General features: G+C 39.2%; 1 protein-coding gene across 3 annotated transcripts in view; it reads right to left on the minus strand.

Annotated features, from left to right (window-relative positions):
* Positions 1-24838, minus strand: part of SLC44A5 (solute carrier family 44 member 5) — a 157355-nt gene that overhangs the window by 77813 nt on the left and 54704 nt on the right. The window contains exon 1 of one of the 3 annotated variants that reach the window (XM_081866539.1): positions 10890-10983. The exons of the other annotated variants lie outside the window; for them this stretch is intronic. Coding sequence (XP_081722665.1) covers positions 10890-10926 — 37 coding nt within the window. The 5' untranslated portion in view covers positions 10927-10983. Of the gene's footprint in view, positions 1-10889; positions 10984-24838 lie in introns of those variants that run through there. 3 annotated transcript variants of the gene reach the window in all.

Raw genomic sequence — 24838 nt, forward strand, 5'->3', positions numbered from 1 at the left:
AACACGGGTTTATTAAGTTTTGTCAGCCTACAACTAGGTAAATCAGGAAAGACAGAGCAATTATCTTTTCAAGAAAAGATGCAGTATAGTTCTTTCATTTGTCTTAAAATTATCACTCTTTCCCAACGCTTTTCTTCAATGTGGGCTTGTGAGAGAAATAAAAACCCATTAAGCATTGCTGCCTTGAATTTGAAGCTACTTTTCTCTCAAACTACCCATTGAAAGTCTTAATTGCAAATGTTAAAATGAAATAAGAAGCTCTATTCACAGCCTTGCCTTCCCATATCCTATAAAAATAATTTTACACCACATAATTTGCAGATTTATCTAGGTTTCAATGAAGATGAAATGCGATTTTGCTGGAGCTGTTATTTTCAGTGTGACTACAACTCAAGGGAGCTATGAAAAACAATAATTATGTGAAAAGTTGGAAACAAATGCCCTTCCTTTTATAACACACTTAACTTGAGGACAATTCACATAGCCCTCAACATGAATTTAGGATTTTTGTTTATGTCCACATTTTAAAAAACCACCACCCCTGTTTCAACATAAGCTTCTCATTATATCATCCACAACATCCTGGTTCAATACACTTTTTGAAGTCCCCCACCCCCAGAATACAGCTAGCTATAATCTGGAAATGTACCAAACCATCCAAAAGAAGAGTCAACGCACTAAGCAGCATTGAAGTACACATTGTGTACCAACCTCAAGATGCACACACAGAAATGAATGAGCTGTCGCATCTTGTCAAGAAAGAAACGCATAAAAAAATGAATATGTAACTGTAACAGAAAGTCAGACGCCTTAAATTGGCGTTTTGTTAATTTGAGGGAGACCGTGCTTGTCTGTCTAACAGTTTCACTGTTCAAGTTATTAGTTGTTGTCATTTTCTTCTTATTATGTAATATTACGTGAAATAACTTTATTGTCCATGGCTGACTTGGTTAAATGTTGGAATGATGCACAGAAAGTGAACCAAAGTTAAAAAGGTAAAGGGACCCCTGACCATTAGGTCCAGTCGTGACCGACTCTAGGGTTGCGGCGCTCATCTCGCATTTTTCCTTTGGTTTCATGTGACATAGGATGTATACTTGATAAAGGTAAAGGTAAACGGACCCCTGACCATTAGGTCCAGTTGTGACCGACTCTGGGGTTGCGGCGCTCATCTCGCTTTATTGGCCGAGGGAGCCGGCGTACAGCTTCCAGGTCATGTGGCCAGCATGACTAAGCCGCTTCTGGCAAACCAGAGCAGCACACGGAAACGCCATTTACCTTCCCGCCAGAGCAGTACCTATTTATCTACTTGCATTTTGACGTGCTTTCGAACTGCTAGGAGCAGGGATCAAGCAACGGGAGCTCACCCCTTCGCGGGGATTCGAACCACCGACCTTCTGATGGGCAAGTCCTAGGCTCTGTGGTTTAACCCTCAGTGCCAACCGTGTCCCACGAACCAAAGTTGTAGAGCGATTAATGAAAAAGGAGCTCACAATATCAGGCTTTATTTATTTATTTATTAGATTATGTGAAATCTAGCTTTCATGGATGAAGCAGCAAACATTCATATCTCCCAAAAGTATAAAAAAGATGTAGGTGGCCAAGTAATATTGAAGGTGTAAAGACAATAAATTTCTCTTTTTGTAAAATCCATTTATTCAAGGCACTCCTTGCTTATGTAGTATTTACGTGACCATTCACATTAAATGATCGAATGATTAACATCTTTCCACAATGTTTATGGTATTAAAAAACTGAATTCAGGTCCTGCTCACAGGCTATTTCCTGTAGGCACCCAACTGACCACTTTGAGAACAGAATGCTGCACTAAATGGGTCACTGGCCTGATCTAGCAGGCCTCTTCTTAGCTCTCTTATTTCTTGATGCCTTAACCATGAACCAGACATTTCTTCCTTTATGCTATTTGGTGCAAACCGAATAGCATCATAAAATGTTCTTCATTGCTATAATATATTTCAAGGTATAAGAAATGGTTCCACATCTAAATTTCTCATTTTTAAAAATTACTGTGCACTTTTGCCTATCTATGAAATGTTATACTGCCAAACTAATAATAATAATAATAATAATAATAATAATAATTGTACCCCACCCATCTGACTGGGTTGCCCCAGCCACTCTGGGCAGCTTCTGACAGATATTAAAACATAATAAAACATTAAACATTAAAAAGCTTCTCTATACAGGTAAACTGCATAAGGTGTGGTTGTTGTTGTTGTTGTTTTTGTTGTTTCCAAATTCTGTATCCAAATATCCAAATCACTGTCCTGGCTCCTACTGAATGAAGAACTCAAACTCAGATTACAGTTTCTACCAAAATATTTAATACTCATATCAGTGTGATACATAAGCAGGATAAAGTTGAAAGGCACAGCAGGTACAACGCTTAGTTAGAGAAATGAAGACATTGATCCAACTAGTGACATGCCCCCTGTACTTTTGAGTGGAGGGGGGGGGTAATTTAGGGCAACCAACAAGGCTGTTCCGACTCGTCCAGGAAGGCTGGGCCTGACTTGTCTGTTCATGCCTGGCCTGCCTTTTCTGTGACCTAGTAGGTAGTGGAGGAGGTGTGAGAGACTCCTCTAGAGTAAACAGCATGAACAGGGCAGTCACCTGCTCTTAAGAGGCTGAACTGGAGTTGGGCTCCAGTGGTTCCAGAGGCAAGGATGGCCTAACAAGCAAGGTGTCCAAATTTGAGATGGACCCTAGTGACTCAGGAGATGGAGGTATTGCCATGCTGCATGACTGAGCCCATCTGACCCCATTGGAACCGCCCCAGGATTATTACATTAACACAAAGACATATTTTTAAAAAAACAACAACACACCATATAGTGAAAACTGGAAATGGAATAAATTAATTAAATTGGCTTTTGAGGTGTTAATCAACAAGATCGCATTCGAAATCCTGGGGTGCATTGCCTCTTCCCACTGCCTTTCAAGCCTCTCATCTGTTAATCACATTTTTATTGCAGTACTAACGACGAAGTCTTAAGAAATTCCATAGAGATTAAAGCTCCAGTCCACAACACACTTAAAATGGAGCAATGGTGCTGACTTCAATGCAAACATTTCCATAATAAATGTGCTTTGGGTTTCCCATCCTAATCAACAACGGTCCATAGATAAAAATTGCATCTCTCTTTCTCAGAGTTGTAGGATAGAACTGAAGAAACACTGTTCTTAGAGTTTTATGTAATTATATCAATATTGATAGAAAATCATATTTCAGGCAGTGAATTTGGTGTGTTGGTTTAAACTATCTATGAAAAGAATCCATTCTAATTAAATTGATTCCCTCCCCTTCCCCCAAGCTGCATCTCTTTTGGGAAGTTGTCTCCTCCTAACCTTTGTCGACCACAATCCCTGTTGTATTCTTACCGTAGCAGGCTACTCTAAGGAATTGCATGTATTCAGATTCTATTCTGCAAACTCTAATGCATGCAAACAACTTGGTATGTGTGAATAGCTGCACTGGGCTCAGTGGGGCCAGCTTACACTCATAAAGCAATAGATATAAAATGTTTGTGAGACAGCATTTGTTTGCATTTCAAGCTATAATTATAGGAAAAGATATGATGAACCAAGTTCATTCCTGGTGGAACTTCCCTCAAAGAGGCTTTAATCATAGGTGAATCCAGTATTTGACATTTTTGCTTTTTCTATGCAATGATGACAGCTGGAAAATTGAGTTTTTTGACCTTGTATGGCAAGATTGCTCATTACAGGGATCAACACACCAAAAGATTTCTCATTTGATCCCTGCAAATCAATGTGGAGCATTGCTCTTCCTTATGAAGCTACACATTTTAATTGCACAACTAATAGAATATTTATGCTGAGTGGCCACATGGGTGTCAAACGTTAGACTTGTTTCTCTTATAAAACCAGCTGCTTTTGTACACTACACTATTCTTCTTCCATCAGAGGCAATTAAAGAGAGGTGTGCCGGTTGGGAATAGACACTCTTTAAACAGGACAAGCAGTCAATCCTTCTTTTGGTACATCTCAATTAGATGCACTTCAGCTTTGCATCTTAAACCAAACTCCCATATGTTCCTGAGCAAAGGAGCTTTGTTTGGTCTGTTATCAGACAGCAGAAGAGAATGAGTTGTGGACAGCAGCAGAAGATGGCTGGAATATGGGTTGGCGGTGAAAAGTTGAGAGCAAGTGCCAACTATACAAAAAGGCCTGGGAGGATCAGTTAGTACCAGTGTTAAGGCAGCAAGCAAGAAACAGGAGACAAAGAGCAAGAAAGAAAGCCATACTAGTACTGGACATAAAGTTTAAAGGTAAAGGTACCCCTGCCCGTACGGGGCAGTCTTGACAGACTCTAGGGTTGTGTGCTCATCTCACTCTAAAGGCCAGGAGCCAGCGCTGTCCGCAGACACTTCCGGGTCATGTGGCCAGAGTGACAAGCTGTATCTGGCGAGCCAGCGCAGCACACGGAACGCCATTTACCTTCCCGCTAGTAAGCGGTCCCTATTTATCTACTTGCACCCGAGGGTGCTTTCGAACTGCTAGGTTGGCAGGCGATGGGACTGAGCGACGGGAGCGCACCCCACCACGGGGATTCGAACCGCCGACCTTTCGATCGGCAATTCCTAGGCGCTGAGGCTTTGACCCACAGCGCCACCCACGTCCCTGGACATAAAGTTTACCTGGCTGGAAATGAAAAGACTAAATTGTCCCTTGGGCAGGTAGTGCTTTGTGCCTGCAGGCAACTTATCCAGTATAGCACCAGGGGGCAGTCCCTGAGAACTGAACTCTGTATTCTCTTCATTATCTTCGAAATAAAGTGCTTGAGCAGCCACTTGGTCAGGTTTTTCCAACCAGAAAGCGTGAGTGAATCTAGCTAACAGAGACAATAATCAGTGTCGGAAAATGTAGAACAATAAAAATGAGAAAGCAAAAGAGTAAGGGGCTGAAGGAGTAAGAGTTGTGGAATGAGGTTTTGGAGTAGTCTGATTATTCGGCAGATAAATGGACAGAGCGATTTCTCCTGCTCTGTTCTGACAACAAAAGTCTTTGCAATCCCCTTTCAGCTCATCTAGAACTATTTCCTAAGTCCAGAAAGGGCTTTCAATAGAAGGGAACCAATTAAACAGGTACAAAGCAGCATTTCTAAACACAGACAGTAGTGCAGAACTGCAAAAGACGGTGAAATTTAAAAGTCTTGCTACTTTAAAAGCACAAATATGTCAATTCTACCCCCTCCATATATTTGAGGAATTAACATCAGAATTTCATTAAAAAGAGGCCCTTTTAATATGTTTTATTTAAAACAAAAGCACAATACCCTATGACTGTACAGCAGGCATATAAAGGTCTGAGCCCAAAAGGATAAAGAGATGAGCAAATGAATAAAGAGGTTTATAATGGAACTCTGTAACATAATATAAATGATAGCATTTGCTATTGCCGAGGCTAATGAATATATATTCACATGCATAGCACTTTGGTACCCTTCTGGATGAACGATGCCATATAAAAAGCAATATATGGCTCTCAAGGGCTAGTGAACTGTCTTCTTGAACTACTACTGCTCAGCTGTGGCATATGGCCAATAGTGATATTAAACCATTAAGGTTTGCTGTTCCCTTGATATGGTGTGTGAATCACAGTGCAGTGCAATTTCCCACATACAGAAAGATAGGGGGGCACACTGATCTTGAAATTCAGCCAGATCCCTAACCCTTGAATCAGAGACCCATGACCTAGAAAATGTAGGAACTACATCATTGATAGCTTAAGCTTTCTGAGATCATATACACTTACACATCACTGGGATATTACTGGATGCATCACTGTACCTTAAGCACTGGAGAGCTGGGTTTACTTCTTCATGCTCAAAGGCTTAGTGTCCCTTATTCCCCCCAACTTGACAGATGGGAGGATGTGGTTGGCTCCTCTCACATTGTGCTAAGCAGGCAACCTTACCACTGGGGAATGGTCCCTATTCCATAAGCACATAAAATTACAAAACTGGGCCATTCCATGGAAGATAAACAATTTCATGGGTCTAAGTGATAAGCCATATTGAAATGTCCTCTAAAGAAGTGAAAGCTACTTGTGGAAATAAATATAGAGAAATCCCAAAATTTCAGCACAATTGTGATTTGCTACTAGGCTGCCCTCTGCAAAACAAATGGCATCAAAGAACAGAGAAGCTCAAGCTTTTTCTAACTCAGGTGTTTTATTTTTATTTTAGTTTTTCAGCTTTGGCTGGGAGAGTGTGACTTATCACAGCCCAGTTTAGTCCAGGGTTAAAACCACATGTTGAGGGTCAAGTTGCATATTAGACAGTGGTTTACAAAAGCACTACAATATATCTTAGGGCTTAGGATGAGACAGAAGCTTGCTACAACCCTGCTGTGTTGTCTGCAGTTGTTACTCTCACACTGCAAGTTGGGAGTATTGTAAGAGAGATGCGGTGAGGGGTTTGTGGCTATCCTGCTATGTACATTGCTGCAAGTATTGCAGTTCATAGGCTGGGATGAGGCTTGTATGTATTGCAAGCCAGGAATCACTCATATAAAACTCAGACTGCAGCAAAGTCAGTCTACTTAAGACCTCTCCCAGGCAAACTCTAATCCTCAATTGTATGCCTCCTGCTCTGCTGACTTGCTTTTACAATGCCGGGTTGATCAGCTGACCTGTTGACAGGTATTACTTTTAAATATCAGAGAACTCAAATCACCAAATAGCACATATAAAATAAGAAATGGGTTAGAAAGAACACTAGTTCTTCTCTTTGCAGGCACATTTAATTTGGGTTGTAATGTCTACTGCCCATTCACAGCTACACTAAAATATTAGCTTTTCCAGTAAATTTCTATGGACAGCTAGCACTTCCACCATGGGGGATGACGACAAGTCTTTAAAAGTTCTATTAAAATCAGAAATGAACTAACTGGTTTACAGCACAGTCCAACACAGTCCCAAAGAGTTCAATTGCACTTACTCACAAGCAGGGCTTTTTTCAGCTGGAACTCACCAGAATTCAGTTCCAGCACCTCTCAGGTAGGCGCCATTGCCATTATAAGAGAACAAGGGAGGCGTTCATGGTGAGTTTTGGCACCTCTTTTTCTAGAAAAACAGCACTGCTCATAAGCAAGCATATATGATTGCAGCCACAGTCCAGTAAGTAGAAAGCTGATTTGTAAAAACATGACAATTTCCTGCAACAACTTTAAAACACAGACAAGATCTAGTGTTTAATGTATCTGAGCAATATTTTGCTTTCCACTACGAACATCTGGGCCATTTATTGTATACAGGGGATCTGAACCTGCTTTCCTGATGACCAGTTAGTTCATATGAAGCTATCAAAGGTAATTTTTATTCTTAAGGTTTGGCATGTACCACCAACCATGGACCAAGTATAATTCTGAGCCAATTCATAAAATAACTTGCGAATAATTATGGTTTCAAGTGTTCAAATTTCACAGACACTATCTCAGTAATCATTATAGCAACTTTGGAACAACACAATAGTTTACAGTATTATATTCCCATGTTGCAGATGGGAGACTAAGATGGGGGAAATACAGCTTGCCTAAAGCTCCCTTGTGACTTGAAGGAGATATGTGAACAGCAGGCTTCCAAAGTAAAAATGTTTATATACACAATCTCGACTTGTCTTTGAACCCATGCCTAAAATCCTTTTTGTGAATAGGCTGGTCTTGGTTATACCTCATAGCAATTTCCACCATCATGGAGAAATTTTCCTAGCTGCCACATTCCCAATAATTGATGCTGCCCATATACATAATTAGCTGGTTCACATGAGCCATTTTTTTCATGTGAGTGCCTACCCAGAGACAGTCAGGAAAATTCACATGTAAAAATAATCTGTTGTATAAACTAGCCTTCTAAAATAGCAGAATGCAACCTTTAAAAAGTTATTTTTATTATTAATAACATATTACTAGCACAGAAAGAGAGCACATTTTTTTTCTTCTGCAAATGGGCACATAAACAGGCTATTTAAAGCATAGCACACACAGTAAACCAGTGTTACTTCTATGTGGACTGTGTTGGCAGTAACATAGGAAACCTCCAAGGCAAGGGGAGGAAATGTGAGGTGGATTAATAGGTACTTTGTTCAGACTTCTTGTTTACTTCACTGCATTGGGAGCAGCTATGTTAAATAATAGAATTTCTTAACTTCAATCCGTGCACCAAAGATTGACAGAGGAAAAATATTTAGGATGAGTCAATTTATCAGGAATTCACTGTGCATTTCTGCAGCTGGTGATAGCATCTTTCCAGCAACTTCTTATCTTCCACAGGTTACTGATGACAGTTAAATTAAAGTAGCTTATCACTTCTGCTTCTCACTATTTTACGGAAAGATGTGAGATAAAAACCCAAGAAAATGTCACAGGTTTTGCTAAAGTAATCTAGGAAAACTAGGTATGGTAGCACATATTTCCTATCTATCAGCTAGGCGTGTTAATGTCTAACATTCTTTACCACATTATACCTGCATTAACTTCAGGCTTGTGTTATGACATGACATCTGACTATGGCCCAGTTCACATGTCGACACACTTATCAAGATATTAAAGCTTGGTGTATATAATATGGCTATGCTACTTGCACCATTAACAGGTTTATGAACCTCATTCTTTCAGCATTCTTTACAACACACCACTGATTCTTTCCTTCAGAGGATACATGGACATTCAGTGAAGCTACTCTTAAATCCCATTTGCTAGGGGGGAGAAAACATGATTTGTGCCCACTGCTGACAGTTTATGTCAAAGGAATTTAGGATGCAACCCTATACACAGTTTCCTAGAATAAGTTATATTGAACTCAGTGAGGCTTATTCTGAGCACACTTCATAGGACTGTGCTGCCAGAGAACATTTTCTCTCTTTTTGAGGGTGGAGAGGGATGAATTTTACCGATTAACAAAAGTGAAATTTTGTCCTGCTTCATATCAGAAAACCTTCACAACACACAAGCCCTGCTCTGTAAACTGAGGGAGCTCCCTTGTTTCTGTTTGCATTGTAGCAAATATGTTCTCTTCCATGCCAATAACCAACAAAAACATATTTTTGCCACACAAGAACCTTGGCAGCTAATAGCTTTGGAACAGATGTATGTGATAAAAACTGCTGGCTGGTACAGAACACAAATTACCCTGTCACACAGAAATCCTTCAGACCAAAACCAAGCTTATAAGGGAAATATAAAGGTACCCAATGTGCTATGCAGTTGCCTATACTCCATTAAGTTGCAGAACTTCCTTCAGGTACGCTCATTTAGAAATTGAAAGTTACTGTACCTAGAATCATAAAACTAAAGAGCTGGCAAGGACCCCAAGGATCACTTAGTGCAACCCCCTGAGAGCATGAGAACAACTTCTTTCCTACACACAATTGGAGGGAAATGGGAAAAGGATCTGCATAGCTATGTGGTGATGTGGCAGAGACCTGTCTTATAATACTCTTCATTAACCCATCAGCATTTATCCAACAGGAGAAAATGTTTATATATTTGCATGGTTACATCCAGGTGTATCCATATATCAAACACAGGTATGAAATATGTATGTAGAACTGGCAAATTTTTGCATTTCAGACATAGTTTCTTGTCTCTTTAGGACCGTAATAAGCCAAGGTTTCAAAAAGACTAGAGGATCCTCATACATAATTTCCTCCATATGCTTTTATTTTGCCCTACATTATGCTGCAGCATCATCAACAGCAGCAATTTCCTGAATGCTCAGGATAGCTACATGAAACAGAATGGTTGATAATGTAGCCAGTGGGGCCAAGTGCACACCAGGTTTCTTTTTCCTAGAAGTTATTCTACTTTTTATAATGACTCCATTCCTCTTAGCAAAACAGAATTCATAATAACTTCCTTCAGCCTTAGTATGCATGACAAACCTCTATTGGTTTCCTATCATATTAAAATGGAAAAACTATGCATTTGGGGATCAGATGTGACTGTTAGAATACCACTCCAGTAAAAACCAATAACTGTTGATTTACTAACGAACAAGGGCATAGTAGATTAAACGCTCCATACTCTGATCTCATAGTAGTAAGGGCTGTGGTTTTTATTACTCACAAAGCAAACAAATTTCACAAGTTGAAGACAACAGTGTTCGCTGAAGAAAGTAAAACACTGAATTATTACAAACACCTTCGAAAACCCTTCCAGAATACCTGCTCATATTGGGGAGGGATGGGTCTGGTTTAAGATTGCTACCAATGCAAGACAGAACTTGAAAGTTTACTAAAGGAAGGTTAATATACAAAAAGTCAAAAAATAACAATAATTTGCTAAAACTAACAACTGTAAATATCAGTGCTAGCAGAAATTTCCAGAAAGAAACACATTGTAGTATTATAGGAAGGTTTTGCTTGGAGAAAATTTTAATTTTGAAATTTGCTCTAAATCTAAAGATTTGTATAATGTATCTTGCTGATCTGATGCATATATAAAAGGCACAGAATGCAATCCAAACCAAGTCTTTTCATTGAAAGCTATGGAATAAGCTTGCAGTTAAATAATTGTCCCATTTTTCACAACTAACTTTCACAAAAAAATTGAGGGTTTTTTTAAAGTTTAAGAGCAGAACTTGTACAACAGATGTAAACACAGCAGGTTGCTTCGAAAAGGGTTGAACCCATTTTTAACTTGTTTGGAAGTTAAAACATTGGTTCAAAAACATACATTATGTAAGTAAAACAAAATACATCTTCAAATTACTGCAACACTGTTTCATCTAGCAATCACTTTTCACATACCCCAAAGACACAGAGATGAAAGAGAACCCTGAATATCAGTCTCTGGTACAAAACATTTTTCACGTTATCCATTTAGAGCAAAGACATGTAAGATTACCATTTTCTCCATAGTAGAATTCTTCCTTTTTAGTCATATTGCTGCTTCCAACTCTAGCAATGTACAACTACAAGGACTTTTCAGGAAGAACAGTTTGTACAGTGAGCTTATGTCCACAAAATACCATGTAACCAGGTTTAAAAATAAAACTAATTGAATGGCACAACCTCATCCAATAAGGATCGGCTCACAATGGGGGTGGGACTTACGACCAAAAGAAAACTGATATCACCCAGTGCCAACATACGGCTGCTGCTATAAATGTCACTCCCATAGAGAACCACCTCTTTTCCAAAGTACACAAATACACACACAGAACCCTATTCAAATCATCGTAGGTTGGGAAGCAACATTGCCTGGTAGAGTTCCGAACTGTTGCAAATCCTTTTGTAACTCACCAACTGTTTTCTTTGTCTTTGCTTTTTGTGTGTGTCTCTCCCCACCCCTTCAAAATTTGTATATTCTTTGCATGTGTAGACAGATTGCATTGCATTCATTGCAGTGATATAAATATATCCCACACAGTCTGCTTTGTGTATTATTCAATTATTTATTTAAATATGCTAACAGCTGCAATCTCATGTTGCCTTTACGTTAGTTGCTTAGAGGCTTCTAGTTTTCTGTGCAAACTTGAGCATTTTTAGAGTTTCATTAATTTCAGGGAAGTTTTGAAGCAGTTTTATTCACTTAAATACCACTAGCATATCATGTTGAAGTACTGTAGTAACATTGTGCAAACAAAAACAGTGTTGCAAGCAGCATAGCCAGTGTAAAGGGTTTTGAGGGTATGATAACACCCACATTCAGGATGTAAACTTTAGACAATTGTTTAAAAATATTTCATATATTTAACTTTTTGTATCATTTTGTCTGTATCATTTGGTGCCCAACATTTCTGGCAAGTGTGTTTATAAATCAAGTTCAGCAATGACACTAAAGTAAGCAATGCAGTCCACAAGGTTGACATCGTGCAAGTTAATTGCATGCAAGATGCAATTGTATTTTATATCCTTTTTTAACAGTGATTTTTGAGTATTGTAGCATTGCTATTTTAATGCAGTCTGAAAAGTCACGATTAAATGTTGCAGAAATGTCGAAATGTGAAATGCTCTTGTTCACTGTTCCAGTCAGTGAGCGATGTTCTCCACCAGGACACTCCATTATATTCTCATCTCACCAAGCTTCCCATTCACCTCCCAGGAGTTAGCTTGTACTGTATTCAGTAGCCGCTGAGAATGCTCAGAAATCATTGTAGTGTTCTTGGGGATTCCCCCTTAGGAATCTTTCTAAAGTTTTTTTTTTTGTACTCCTGTAAACTTTGGAGTTCCTGCATGCCTGCTGACAACTCCCTCTTTTGCATTAATAGTACTGTTCGGCTATATGGGCAACAGCACTCACACCTGAGCCTCAGAAGTAAGGGGAATGATGAACTGATTTTACCAAGCAGAATGCAGTTGACTGAACTGTTAAAAATTTTATTTTATCATTCTGTTTTATTGAATAGTTATAATAATACTTTTGGATGTGTTGTTATGGCTAATACAATACACTGGAACCGATGATGAATGAATGGATGTTTAGAAATGGGGTCTGAATGTCTATTTTTATACTACTACTCTGTTTCCTAACTGCATGCTTCAAATGCTTTGGTTCAAAGCTTTTCAATGCTTTGTGGTTTTTTTTACTGCAACTCTTGCAGGCCTCTATGCTTAGGAATGTGACCTTTCATTAAGAGATTTAAATGCATTTCTGCATATATTCAACCATTCCTTTTCCATTATACTTTTCACCATTGCTTTCAATAATTATTCATGTATACACACGAACACTAAACTGGAACACCTGAAAGCTAGAAAAATGCCTTTTCTCACAATTTTCTTTGCATAATAGCTTTTGGCTGCACTGACTTTGAACTACCTGTGCCATACACTGAGATGGCTGGTGGCTGTATGCACTGGCTTTTTACATGCTGCTGCGAGACCCTTTTCCAGTGTGTGGTTATCAGTGTAGGGAGTTATCTGCAGCATGTGTGATAATGTCTGCTGCTTGCTTGGCTAGAAAAATATAGGTGGGAGAGGGAGAGCAGAAACCTCTGGCTTGTGTTTGGCTGGAATGTAGCCTAATAAGAGTCATATTATTATTGGGGAGCCAGTGTGGTATAGTGGTTAAGAGCAGTGGACTCGTAATCTGGTGAACTGGGTTCCCTTCCCCACTCCTCCACATGCAGCTGCTGGGTGACCTTGGGCCAGTCACACTTCTCTGAAGTCTCTCAGCCTCCCTCACCTCACAGAGTGTTTGTTGTGGGGGAGGAAGGGAAAGGAGAATGTTAGCCGCTGTGAGACTCCTTAAGGGGAGAGAAAGGCAGGATATCAATCCAAACTCCTCCTCCTCCTCCTCCTCTTCTTCTTCTTCTTCTACATATCAGCTGCCCTGTCCCACACTGAGATATGGGTTCTTAGGCTGAAAAAAAGGCTTTCTATCCCTATGATATGGATTTGTGTCAGGGGTACCTAAAGTTGTCAGATTCAATATGGGGCATGTCTTATTAGCTCTGCATTGTCGTCAAAGGAAAATGGTTTAGCTGGAGTAGTTATTTCAACATAGCCATTAACTGTAATAAAACCCTCCCCCATATTGGGTCTGGCAAGGCCTAGGTATGCACTTTTATTTATTTATTTATATTATTATTATTATTATTATTATTATTATTATTATTATTAAAAAGAAATCTGAATTTTTATCCCATTCTTTCCAGCAGGCTCAGAACTAGTTTTCAACAAACAAATAAACATATGCATAAATTCAGAAGCCAAAAAACTCTCTTTGAAATACGTGGATTAAGACATATAAAACATATACAAGGGAAGCTGAGGCTCATACTCTGTTTTACTCTTGAACAAAAAGCATGTACTGCAAACAAAAGACTGACAAATACTGTGACATAATTTAAAATACACTGCAGCTACTTGAAGCTTTTCAGAATTTCTGACCTTGTCTTTCATATTCAGCCTTTGTTATCTTCTTTTAAATATGTACTGCACTTGACTAACATTCTGGCATGCAGTACCCTGGGAGCTGCATTGTTTTGACATCTGCCAAATACCAGATAACCAGAAGACCACTTAGTGAACTTGGCTGCAACACACTTGGAATGGTAGACCTGAAGAATACTGTAGAATAATATACAACCAAACTAAATGATGCTAACAGGCTAAGACTGACCTGATTGCCTAAGTCTAGGGCAAATAATGATGAAAAATATCTCATACTGTCACTCCCCGGATGATCTGAATTGAACTAGAAGCAGTCTCCATGTACTATAAAACCCTAACACTGGGGAAGTTGTAAACAATCAGTGCGTTATTGGGACTTTTATTATTGAAATATTGAGCTATGTAACAGATCTTCTCTGCCTACATGCCTAATGAATGCTGCCATTTTGCCGTTTTTAAAAGGATAATATTCTGTTACTGTACCTATTATATCACCATCACCACATTTTACAATGTTAAGCCCTGTGTGTGAGACTCCCATTATAAAGGGAAACCTCTGCTTTATACAAACCACAATGTCTTGTTTCTCTGCCACTTTAGTAAGCTTTTAGAGAACAAAATGAATGAAGCAGGGATGCCAACTCACAGCCGTTCCAATATGCACAAAACTCTAATAGCCTTCCCATTCTCAAAATCTGCCCTGACAAATCCTGGTTTTCAATGACATGCCACACATAACATTTTGCCTGCTGTCAAATAATAACCAACATTAAAAGGGTGTCATAATAAGATATATATCATGCATTTCAAAGCACAGATAAGCACTGACTTGAAATGTTACCAGCCACCTATTAACCAAACAAACCACAATTAATTCTGTTTATTTCCTACAATTTGTCAGATGTGGCTTCTTTCATCAGTTGTCAGTTCAGCAGTGTGGTCTAGCAAAGGTAGGCAATGAGGATTATGTGCAAACACACAATATATATATTTTTATGTAACTTTCACCCATAAGAGGTTTCAATAGCATGCTCAAATTGATTTCAACTGGTTGTTTTTAGGGATATTTTACCAACCTTGCTTTCACGTTTTTACTTTTTTATTATTGCTGCTTTATTGTTGTACAGTACTTTATTATATTTAATTTATATTATTATTGTTAGCTGCCTTAAGCAACTTTTGACGTAAGGGTGAAAATCATCTAATTCCTTGGCTGCAGCTTTTGGATGCTGGCAATCTACTGTGGCATCTAGTGAGAATGAACATTTTATACCTCTTCAGTTACTAAAGAAGAAAAGGGAAATTTCTGCTTCAGATTTTCAGATTTTGTTGTATAAAACTGAGGTGTACCCAGGGGTTGGCTAGGTTTGTCCCTACCAGGGGTACAGGGCCAGAGAAGTGCCTCTCTACTCTGGCTCAAAGTGGTTAAGAGCCTGTCTGTCCATCCGCACGCTCCCTGGACTACTTTCATGTAAGAAAGAAGATATTTCTAATTATTATTATTATTATTTTACAATTTAACTAATATTTAAAATGTCCTGTTGCTTAAAATGAACACACATACAGGATATACAGCACAGTATGTGTACAAGCTGAGAAAGCTTTATTATAAGATCTGCCAAAAGACATGGTCCCTATACACAACCTTGGATTCACTGCATAACTCGGTTGGTTTAGAGCACGGTGCTGATAACACCAAGGTTGCAGGTTCGATCCCCATATGGGACAGCTGCAAATTCCTGCAGTGCAGGGGGTTGGACTAGATGACCCTCAGGGTCCTTTCCAACTCTACGATTCTATGATTCTGTATGTTTAAAGAAGTATTTAGTATTTTTTTAAAATCGGTGCGCTGTTGCATTTATACTTTTGCTTTCATAAGATCGATTTGAATTCTGTATTTGTAGAATACAACACTATTTAACTACTTCTTTAAAAGTTCATTAAAAAGAGCAGCAAGATTTGTTATAGAAAGAAAAGTGCAGTGCCTAATTAGGCACTTCAGTACTTGCTTTATAATCCCACATGCCCTGCGGTTGCTTTGCATTCTGAATCCTTAAACAGGTCCTTTTAAAACTGTGATCTAATATAAAATAATTAACATTTTTGCTTGTTGGGAGATACATTATTAATGCATATATAACACATATAAGCTGTTACAAACACACACACACACACACACACACACACACACACACTGGTGCTATAACTGAAAGATGGCTGGTGAATTTAGCAGGAGAGCAAGAAATAGATGAGTGCTTGAAAACCGGAGGGGGGGATGAACCAAGAAGAAAGTCTGGCTGGAATGAGATGTTTGCGTGGCACTAAAAAGGGAACAGAGAACAGAGGCATTGGTGGAGAAAAAGAAATAGAAGCATACTTGGATCACGGGGCAAGACAACACATTGGCTATATTGGGTCATTAGACCTTTTGACTGGAATGATACAGAAGTTAATCTGTTTAGCTAATAAAGCTGCAGGTTCCTTTGGACTGAGGCAATGACATGCTTCCACAAGACTCTACAGCAGGGATTGCCGACCCGGTGTGTGCAGGTGCCCTCAAAGGCCTTCTTTGGTGTACCCCAGATAAATCATAACCCCTAGGTTCCCAGTTCTCATTTAAAAAGACAAAGTTTCTAGCATTTTTAGAACCTGAGATATGAGGCAAAACATACAGATACCATTCTTCTCAATTTTTTGTGCAGAACTAGCCCATACATGGAGATGGAGAGGTGTGTTTGTGGTGTATGTTTGCAAGCAGGGGTTGAAAAGGAACTATGTATGTATGAATATGTGTGTGTGGCTTGTGAGAAAGGAAGAGACGTACTTGGGCTGAGCGATATATTTATCTGTGGCCTGTATATGTGAAATGAACGAGTGCATTTGGGCAAGAGAGCAACCAGCAATGACTGTACTTGGCCCCCTCCCATGACAGCCATGTTTTTTATGCCACACCCCCACAGAATAATAATAATAATAATAATAATAATAATAATAATAATAATAATAATAATCAGAAGTGATGTCACCAGTGCCCACGGCACTTTCTCAAAATTAAATGTGCCTTGCTGGACCAAACGTTTGGCAGCCCTAGCTTTGCTCTACAGAATGTCCAGGATGGGTGAATGGCAGCTCCTGTGAAGAGACAAATGAAAGTGTACATATTCTTGGAATGAGTGCAGAACATATTTAAATATTCTCTGACTTAAATTAGATTGACATCAGCTGTTTTGCAAGACAGAATTTTTTGTTATCCATTGTTTGCCTTTGTACAATTACCAGTACAGTGCAAAGAAATGTAAAGATGCTTCAGTGTCAAGCTAATTCCGCCTAACAGTGAAAACAAGCACTTCCTTCCCCATTTTTTCCAGCAGGCAATTTACATAATGCAGTATATTGAGGTTAAGTTTTCACATCAACACCAGCCTCTTTCCAATTCCTGCAATTCAAGGACCGCATGGTGTTGCCCAACAGCCCCCCCCCCCCCCGCGCCAGCACCGAGGCATCATTATAATGGGAACAACCTGCTCCTTCAGTTGCATAATGGCAATCAAGTTTGAATAAATCTCACTTAGCAATTAAAACAATCAGAGAGCAATGCTGTCTCATCTACACACTTAAAAGGGGAAAAGCAATATTCGACTACAATAGTACGAGCAGAAATATACTGTATATGTCAATAAAATATGCCAATACAGAAATAAATCAGAATTAGTTGTGTTTCCTCTATGCTTCCTTAACCTATCCGTTTCTCAAACAGAAGTCCATTAATCTATTTGGCAAAACACTTCTGAAAATGAGTGATATTTCAAAACCAGTTTATGATATTGCCTTGGGAAAGGGGATAGCTCTTCCAAGTTAGGGTGTTGGGGGAGGGGGCAAAGCTGCAAGTAGTTCTATGGATCTTCTGAGTCACATGGCCATTCTCTTTTCTCCCAACGCACATTAAGTGGCTCACAAGCTATTATTCATGTGACAGTGATTGCAATTCACCTATTTGTCTTCTGGCTTTTTAATGCTTCCTAGTTTGAATTGTGATGAGATTTTAATAACTGGAAATCACTTTGGGGTTCGTTTTAAGATTGGAAATATGATATATTTTATGAATAAATTAAAAATATGGCACAATTATTTGTGTTCATGCTACAGTGTGATTAAAAGGAGAAAGTGCCCCTTTTCTTTTACTCTCCATATAGAATATATTTCTATACAGAAGCCTGCTTCTACATACAGATCTTCAGGGTGCTTTTATTGTAGGAAAAAAAAGGTGTCATGAAGTTGTTACAGGAAGTGTTACATTTTTAACCAGTGCTTTTCTTCTACAAAAAAGGTGTCAGTACTGCATACCCTTGAGGTACGTGGGTGGCGCTGTGCTCTAAACCACTGAGCCTCTTGGGCTTGCCAATTAGAAGATCAGCAGTTTGAATCAGTGCAAGGGGGTGAGATCCCATTGCTCCGTCCCAGCTCCTGCCAACCTAGCAGTTTGAAAGCATACCAGTGCAAGTAGATAAATAGATACTGCTGCGGCAGGAAGGTAAACGTCATTTCCGTGTGCTCTAGCACTCATCACTGCCCTCCGTGCACCAGAAGTGGTTTAGTCATGCTGGCCACATGCCCCGGAAAGCTGTCTGTGGCCAAATGCCAGCTCCCTCGGCTTGAAAAGTGAGATGGGCACCGCACCCCATAGTCACCTTTGACTGGAGTTAACTGTCCAGGAGTCCTTTACCTTTTACCTTAGCCTTTCTCGTATTAGGCCTTGGCATCACTACACAGATGGAGCTATCAGAGAAATACTTCAGAGTCCTATAATTTGATCCAGTATTAATATTTAAATATCTTCCTGGCTGATCATGAATATCTTATTTACCTCTGCATTTTTCTTAACCAAATCCTATACCCTTTTACCTGGGAGGAAGCCCCACAACGGGACTTGAGTAAACACATTCAGGACTGCACAATGTTACACACTAATTTTTTTTCAGACCAGTGTAAGTTGAAAAGCACTAGCACTTTTGGGTGAATGTGGATGAACTTCTGAATATGTATGTTTATTTGAGTGAATATATACCGTACTTATCTGGGTAGTCAAACCATATTCACTTTATGCACATTAATTTTAGAAAATACAGATATATGGATATGAAAAACTGGTGTTGAGCTAGTTGGGCACTGTAATTGTTTGACATTTTGATTGCTAGATGTCCTTTCTATATTCTATTAGACTTTTATAATGACTTGGGGGTGAAGAAGGAGGTTCTCTCTTTCTACCTTGGTCCTACTTCTTGAGCTTGGTCCTACTTCTTGAGCTGTGTAAAATTAGCCTTGCGAAATGACAAGAGATATAAATAACGTATAAACGTCTGATGTAGAATGATTATAATTATCATTTGTACCTTCATACGCAGTAATGCAAGTCAGTCATGTTTAATTTTCCAGAATGATTACATTTCCACTTCACAAGAGAGGAAGTTAAATGACTTGCATGGTCCTCACATTGTATCCCCTGCACCCAGCCACTATTTGTTATGATTGGTCTCAAGAAAGAAAAGAAAAAGCTCCAGAAGTCTATCTGTGTTAGAGTTTGGGAGCAGAAGAAAATTTCAAATATGCAGATAAATTATTCTCTCATGAAATCCAGTCTCTAATGTCAACACTGAATTGTTGAATCTTACACTACCAGTGTCCAACAAGGAATGTACCCACAAGTCCTCTCCACCTCTTCTGCTATTTGTTTACTTTCAGTAGGTCCTCTTCTGTTTTTCCTTGGCTAATAAAGGCAGTGTTTGGATTTTATTCATTCATACAACTTCTACATACTAGCCCACTGTAGCATGAGGTTGTTCATAATCAATATTAAAAGACACATAATTTCTTTAGGGATAACTGACTAAAACATTCTTAAAGATTTATTACATGAATTTAGAAAACAAATGCATGAAATGAAGGATCTGAGTGTTCCAGTAACACTAGGATTCTTAACTATGGGCCACTTTTTGGTAACAGTCCTACTGTATGAAGGTCAAAGTACATGATACACATAGGAAGCTGCCTTATATCAAATCATACCATTGGGCCATCAAGTTCAGTGTTGTTTACATGATAATAACTGTCTGAGGTTTGGGATCAGGAGACTTTCCCAGCCACAGTGGGAGATGCCAAGGATTAAACCTGGGATCTTCTGCATGTTAAACAGATGTTCTGCCACTGAGCTATGGCCCAATGTTTGCCAAACTTGGGTCTCCAGCTGCTTTTGGACTACAGTTCCCATCATCTCTGACCACTGGTCTTGCTAGGTATGTATAATGGGGGTCATACGCCAAAAACAGCTGGAGGCCCAAGTTTGGGAAACACTGCTATGGCTGTTCCCCACTTGTCATGCATAGTGTGAAGCTGTTCACAGTTTGCTTTTTCCTTACTTACAGCCATGGAAGGAGGGAGAACTGCAACCCACGGGAGAGAGAGGTTTGTCACTATTCCAAAAAGTTAAACAGCTTTGTATAACTATGATTCTATGATTCTATGAAAGCAATGCATAAGTAACATAATTAAAATATTCATAGTTATATCTTTTTCTTTTCTTTTCATTTTTTACTTCCTTGATGAGATAAAATATTTATAGCTGCACCGTGGCTACAGTATTTCCAAACCCTCAGGCTACAAAGGATGTACCAAATGAAACTGCATGGAGCTGCATACATTATATTAAGTTCTTGTCCTAGTTGTAAATATAACATGTTAAATCATTCTCCATTTTTCTGTCCGTCCAATCTCCTTTACAAAAGAAGTGTGTGAGAGTGGGGGGAGAAAGAAACTGAGGAAATATTCTCATTCTCTGCATATGTCTTTTCTTATGGGGGTTAATATAACAAGTATGAAAAGAGTTTCAGTGTGGAGAACAGAATTACCAATGGAGAACAGAATTACCAAAAGGAGTTTCTTCAATCTGTTCCAAGTTTAGATTCAATATTATTCTAACTACACGGTAGTGAAGGGCAGTGGTATTCACTGTGAAATCAATGAATAGAGGAAATGTTTGCAGATCGGCACATAAAATTAAGATGCTACCAGTATAAAAATTCCTTATGCTTTAAGTTATAAAAGCCAGATACAAGTTCTTATACACATGCCAGCAAATATTTTCTTCCAGCAGAGACTTTAGTTGTCTTCTTTGTGCCATCCATTCTTCTTCTACGACCATTACTCTTCCTTCTAGTTAGCTCCCTCAGTTCCTCTTCAGTAACACACCAATGATAATGCTATGGGGGGGGGGATAATATAATGTAGGGCAGGTGTGCCAACTTAAATGAAATATTGGGAGGAGGGGCAGGTTAGCCCCGCCCCACATAATTGATCACATGATGAGGCACATGAGCACCATTTGTTGTTTTCTTCATTCTCTATTTTAGATTTTATAGGGCATCGGGCTGTCTATTCCTGCCTATGTAACTCTGTAATGAGCCGTGCACACCCATGGTACTCAACAAACATCAAAATACAGCAAGGAAAATGGCAATCTGAAGTTCTTTGTAAAGAAAGGGTGGGAAACCTGTGGACTACAGTTCCCATCCTACCTGACCACAGGCCATGCTGTCTGGCGCTGGTGGGAGTTTGAGTTTTAATAGCTCCAAACAATCCCCACCCTTGGGTTGATCAAAATTACCTGGTATCCACTATCTGACAGACACAGCTTTGTGAAGAAAGGATTCAGAATTGAAACCTGCCAATAGGAAATGTGTCTCTCATGATGTCAGGGAATGGAATGAACAGGCAGAGGAATGGTGGAGATCTCTCCCCCACTCCCGTCTTCTCCTGGAGCTGAAGGGAGGAGAGAGACAGTATTGAAGTGCAGCCAAGCTATGTAGCCAAGGTATGCTAAGTTAGGAGAAGTAAGGGAGGGGAGAGAGCAGTCAGCGAACACTTCAATAGACATCCCCAAGGATGCGACAGTCATTGAGGATACAAGAACAACATACGCAGCAATGTTTGTCAATGGGAGGCTTCCATAGAGGTGGGTGCTGTTGGGAAAGGGGAAAGAAGGAGAAGGAGCCAGAGTAAGCAACTCCATCATGGAGGAAAGACTGGAATTCTTTGTCTGTTACTGCAGTGACTTAATAAATCATAAGTAAAACTTTCTTGTTTCCTCCTGGCTCCTTGAAACCTTTGGGAGGGGAGGGAGAGATTCCTCAGGCCTGACACATGAGACTAAATGTTAAAAAATAGAAAATGCTCATTAAAAAAAAATCCTCTAAATAATATTGAATTTTTTTTAAAGTACTATTAACAACAGAACCAGACACAACCAAAAGGGCAAGGCATAGTTCCCCTCAATTACATTCATATATTGTATTTTTCAATATTGATTTTCACATTTTAACTGCATGCTTCATCATTTTAAAATCCTAATAAAAAAGTCACAGAATGTAAACATTTTATAGCCCATTTTCAATTTTATGCACTATGCTGCATTCATGCACTTGAAAACAATGATAAGGCAATAAAATGATAGGACATGCATGTGAAAGTCTGCTGCCTGGTACATTTAGCTTCAGTTTGAACAGAAATAGCCTATTTTTTGCATGAAACATCCAAAGTCATTCTACTGCTTTCACCTGTATCCTATCAATTTTTTAACCTATGCACATAGAACCACAGGTGCATATTTTTTAAATATATATATATATATATATATACACACACACACACACACACACACACACACACACTTGTAAAGTCCTAGCAAGCCTGAATGTAACTGACACTTCTTGTCCATTTGAACTGGATTTGAACTGAGTGCAGAAAATTGGAAACAAAACACAATTGGCAGAGATCAGTTTTAGAAGGCTTACTATGTTAAACAAAATGGTAGCTATAGAATCTGCAAAGAACAGCTTCTTTCCTCACATTTCCTCATTCATGAATTTATATTTTGTTTAGCACAGATATTTTAAAGAATAACCACACACTGAGCATGTGACACATGCCTTTAAAAAACTCCACAAAAAACAGTTCAACTGCCAAGTAACTGAGAAATTTGTGTTACTTTGTTACTCAAGGTCAGGTGTTGTTGGTGTTGTTTAGTTATGTCTGACTCTTCGTGACCCCATAGACCAGAGCACGCCAGGCACTCCTGTCTTCCACTGCCTCCCGCAGTTTGGTCAGACTCATGTTTGTAGCTTCGAGAACACTGTCCAACCATCTCGTCCTCTGTTGTCCCCTTCTCCTTGTGCCCTCAATCTTTCCCAACATCAGGGTCTTTTCCAGGGAGTCTTCTCTTCTCATGATATGGCCAAAGTATTGGAGCCTCAGCTTCACGATCTGTCCTTCCAGTGAGCACTCAGGGCTGATTTCCTTAAGAATGGATGCGTTTGATCTTCTTGCAGTTCATGGGACTCTCAAGAGTCTCCTCCAGCACCATAATTCAAAAGCATCAATTCTTTGGCGATCAGCCTTCTTTATGGTCCAGGTACTGAGAAATTATTTAGCATGACACCAATACCAGTGTTATCATCCCAGCCAAACACGCATCTTCCATCCTAAAACTGACCAAGACAAAACTAGGGGTGTATTCATTTGTTTTTCAAAAGTGTAAACTGCAGACCATGAATTATGCCATATCCATAATAAAGAGTCAACATGTGTCACAGAACTATTCCCCCCCCCCCTTTGGTGTTTTCTTTTCTCTTTCTTTCTCTGTTTTTCGTTTTCATTTAGTTTAGTTTCTTTCTTCTTATTGTATTATGACGGGGGGACTTTAATAAAACCTTATTAAAAGAAGTAAGCCCATTGAGTTCAATGAGGCTTATTACTAGGAAAGTGAGCATTGAATTGCATCTTCAGTCCCCTTTATTGCAGCCGTACTTCACACCTGTAGCTGTTAATTCAACTTAACATTTAGCTAGCAACTACCACATTCTTACTGCTTTTGTATACAAAATGCAACGGAGAGGTGGTTGGGAGTTCACTGAAGTACAGTAGTATCAATTTACATAAAATGTGGCTGTTGGAGAGTTTGTGCCATTATGGATAACGAGTTTACTTTAGTACTGTGCATTTATACATCGTGTGGGGTTCAATCCAATTCACACAAATCAGTACTCCTTACAATTATTCTGTAAGATAGCCATATGCTATTATCCTCATATGTAGGTGGAACTGTGGCTCTTTGACATCTCCACCCACGGATTGCATGAACCCTACTTATAATAGTAGGATTGACTTATAATAGTAGGATTGTCAGTTTGAAACCCACAGAATACGTGTTTAACCTTTAAAGGCATTAATGGTTGTCAATGCTGCTCCCATCCATTTTTCAGATGATCTTTTAACATTTTGGCCTGTAACAGAGCACAGCTGGTGTCCTGCAGGTGGAGAAGGAGAGCAGAGGGAAGTATCAGGCAAGGAACAGACAAGAGCTGTCTAGACCACCATATATCTCTGTTGATCAGTGAATTTTAAAAGGAAGTACACATTTTCCAGATTGTAATCTGGAAACTCAACTGCCATCTGCTACCATCAGCTTCCTTCCTTTGTAAATTCTCACTAAAATCTGCAACATATTTCTATCCTGTACATTTCTGAAGTGGAATATGTAATATTCCCACTGAAGAGAGTTTTACAAATGTGCTATAACAGTTGTAGCATAAACATGACATACGGTCAATGCAGCATGTTATCTACCCCTTCCTGCTCCACGACAATGTGTTATGCCTTAATAGCAGCAACTGAATGGGTTAGGGCACAATCAGTAGAAATGAGTAAGTTCATTCTAAGCAATACTCCTTGACACCCATACAAACCACCTTCATTCTTAGTACCACAAACTGCCAAGGACCATTACGGTAAGCAAACATCAACCACTCCTAAACCTTCATATTTTGCCCTCCTAACAAGGGGTTGTGGTATTATTTAGGGTGGTGTGTTGGGTGATTTTGTTGCTGTAATTGATACTACTTTTTTGTA

Source organism: Podarcis erhardii, assembly GCF_964252035.2.
Source record: "Podarcis erhardii genome assembly, chromosome: 6".
NCBI lineage: Eukaryota > Metazoa > Chordata > Lepidosauria > Squamata > Lacertidae > Podarcis > Podarcis erhardii.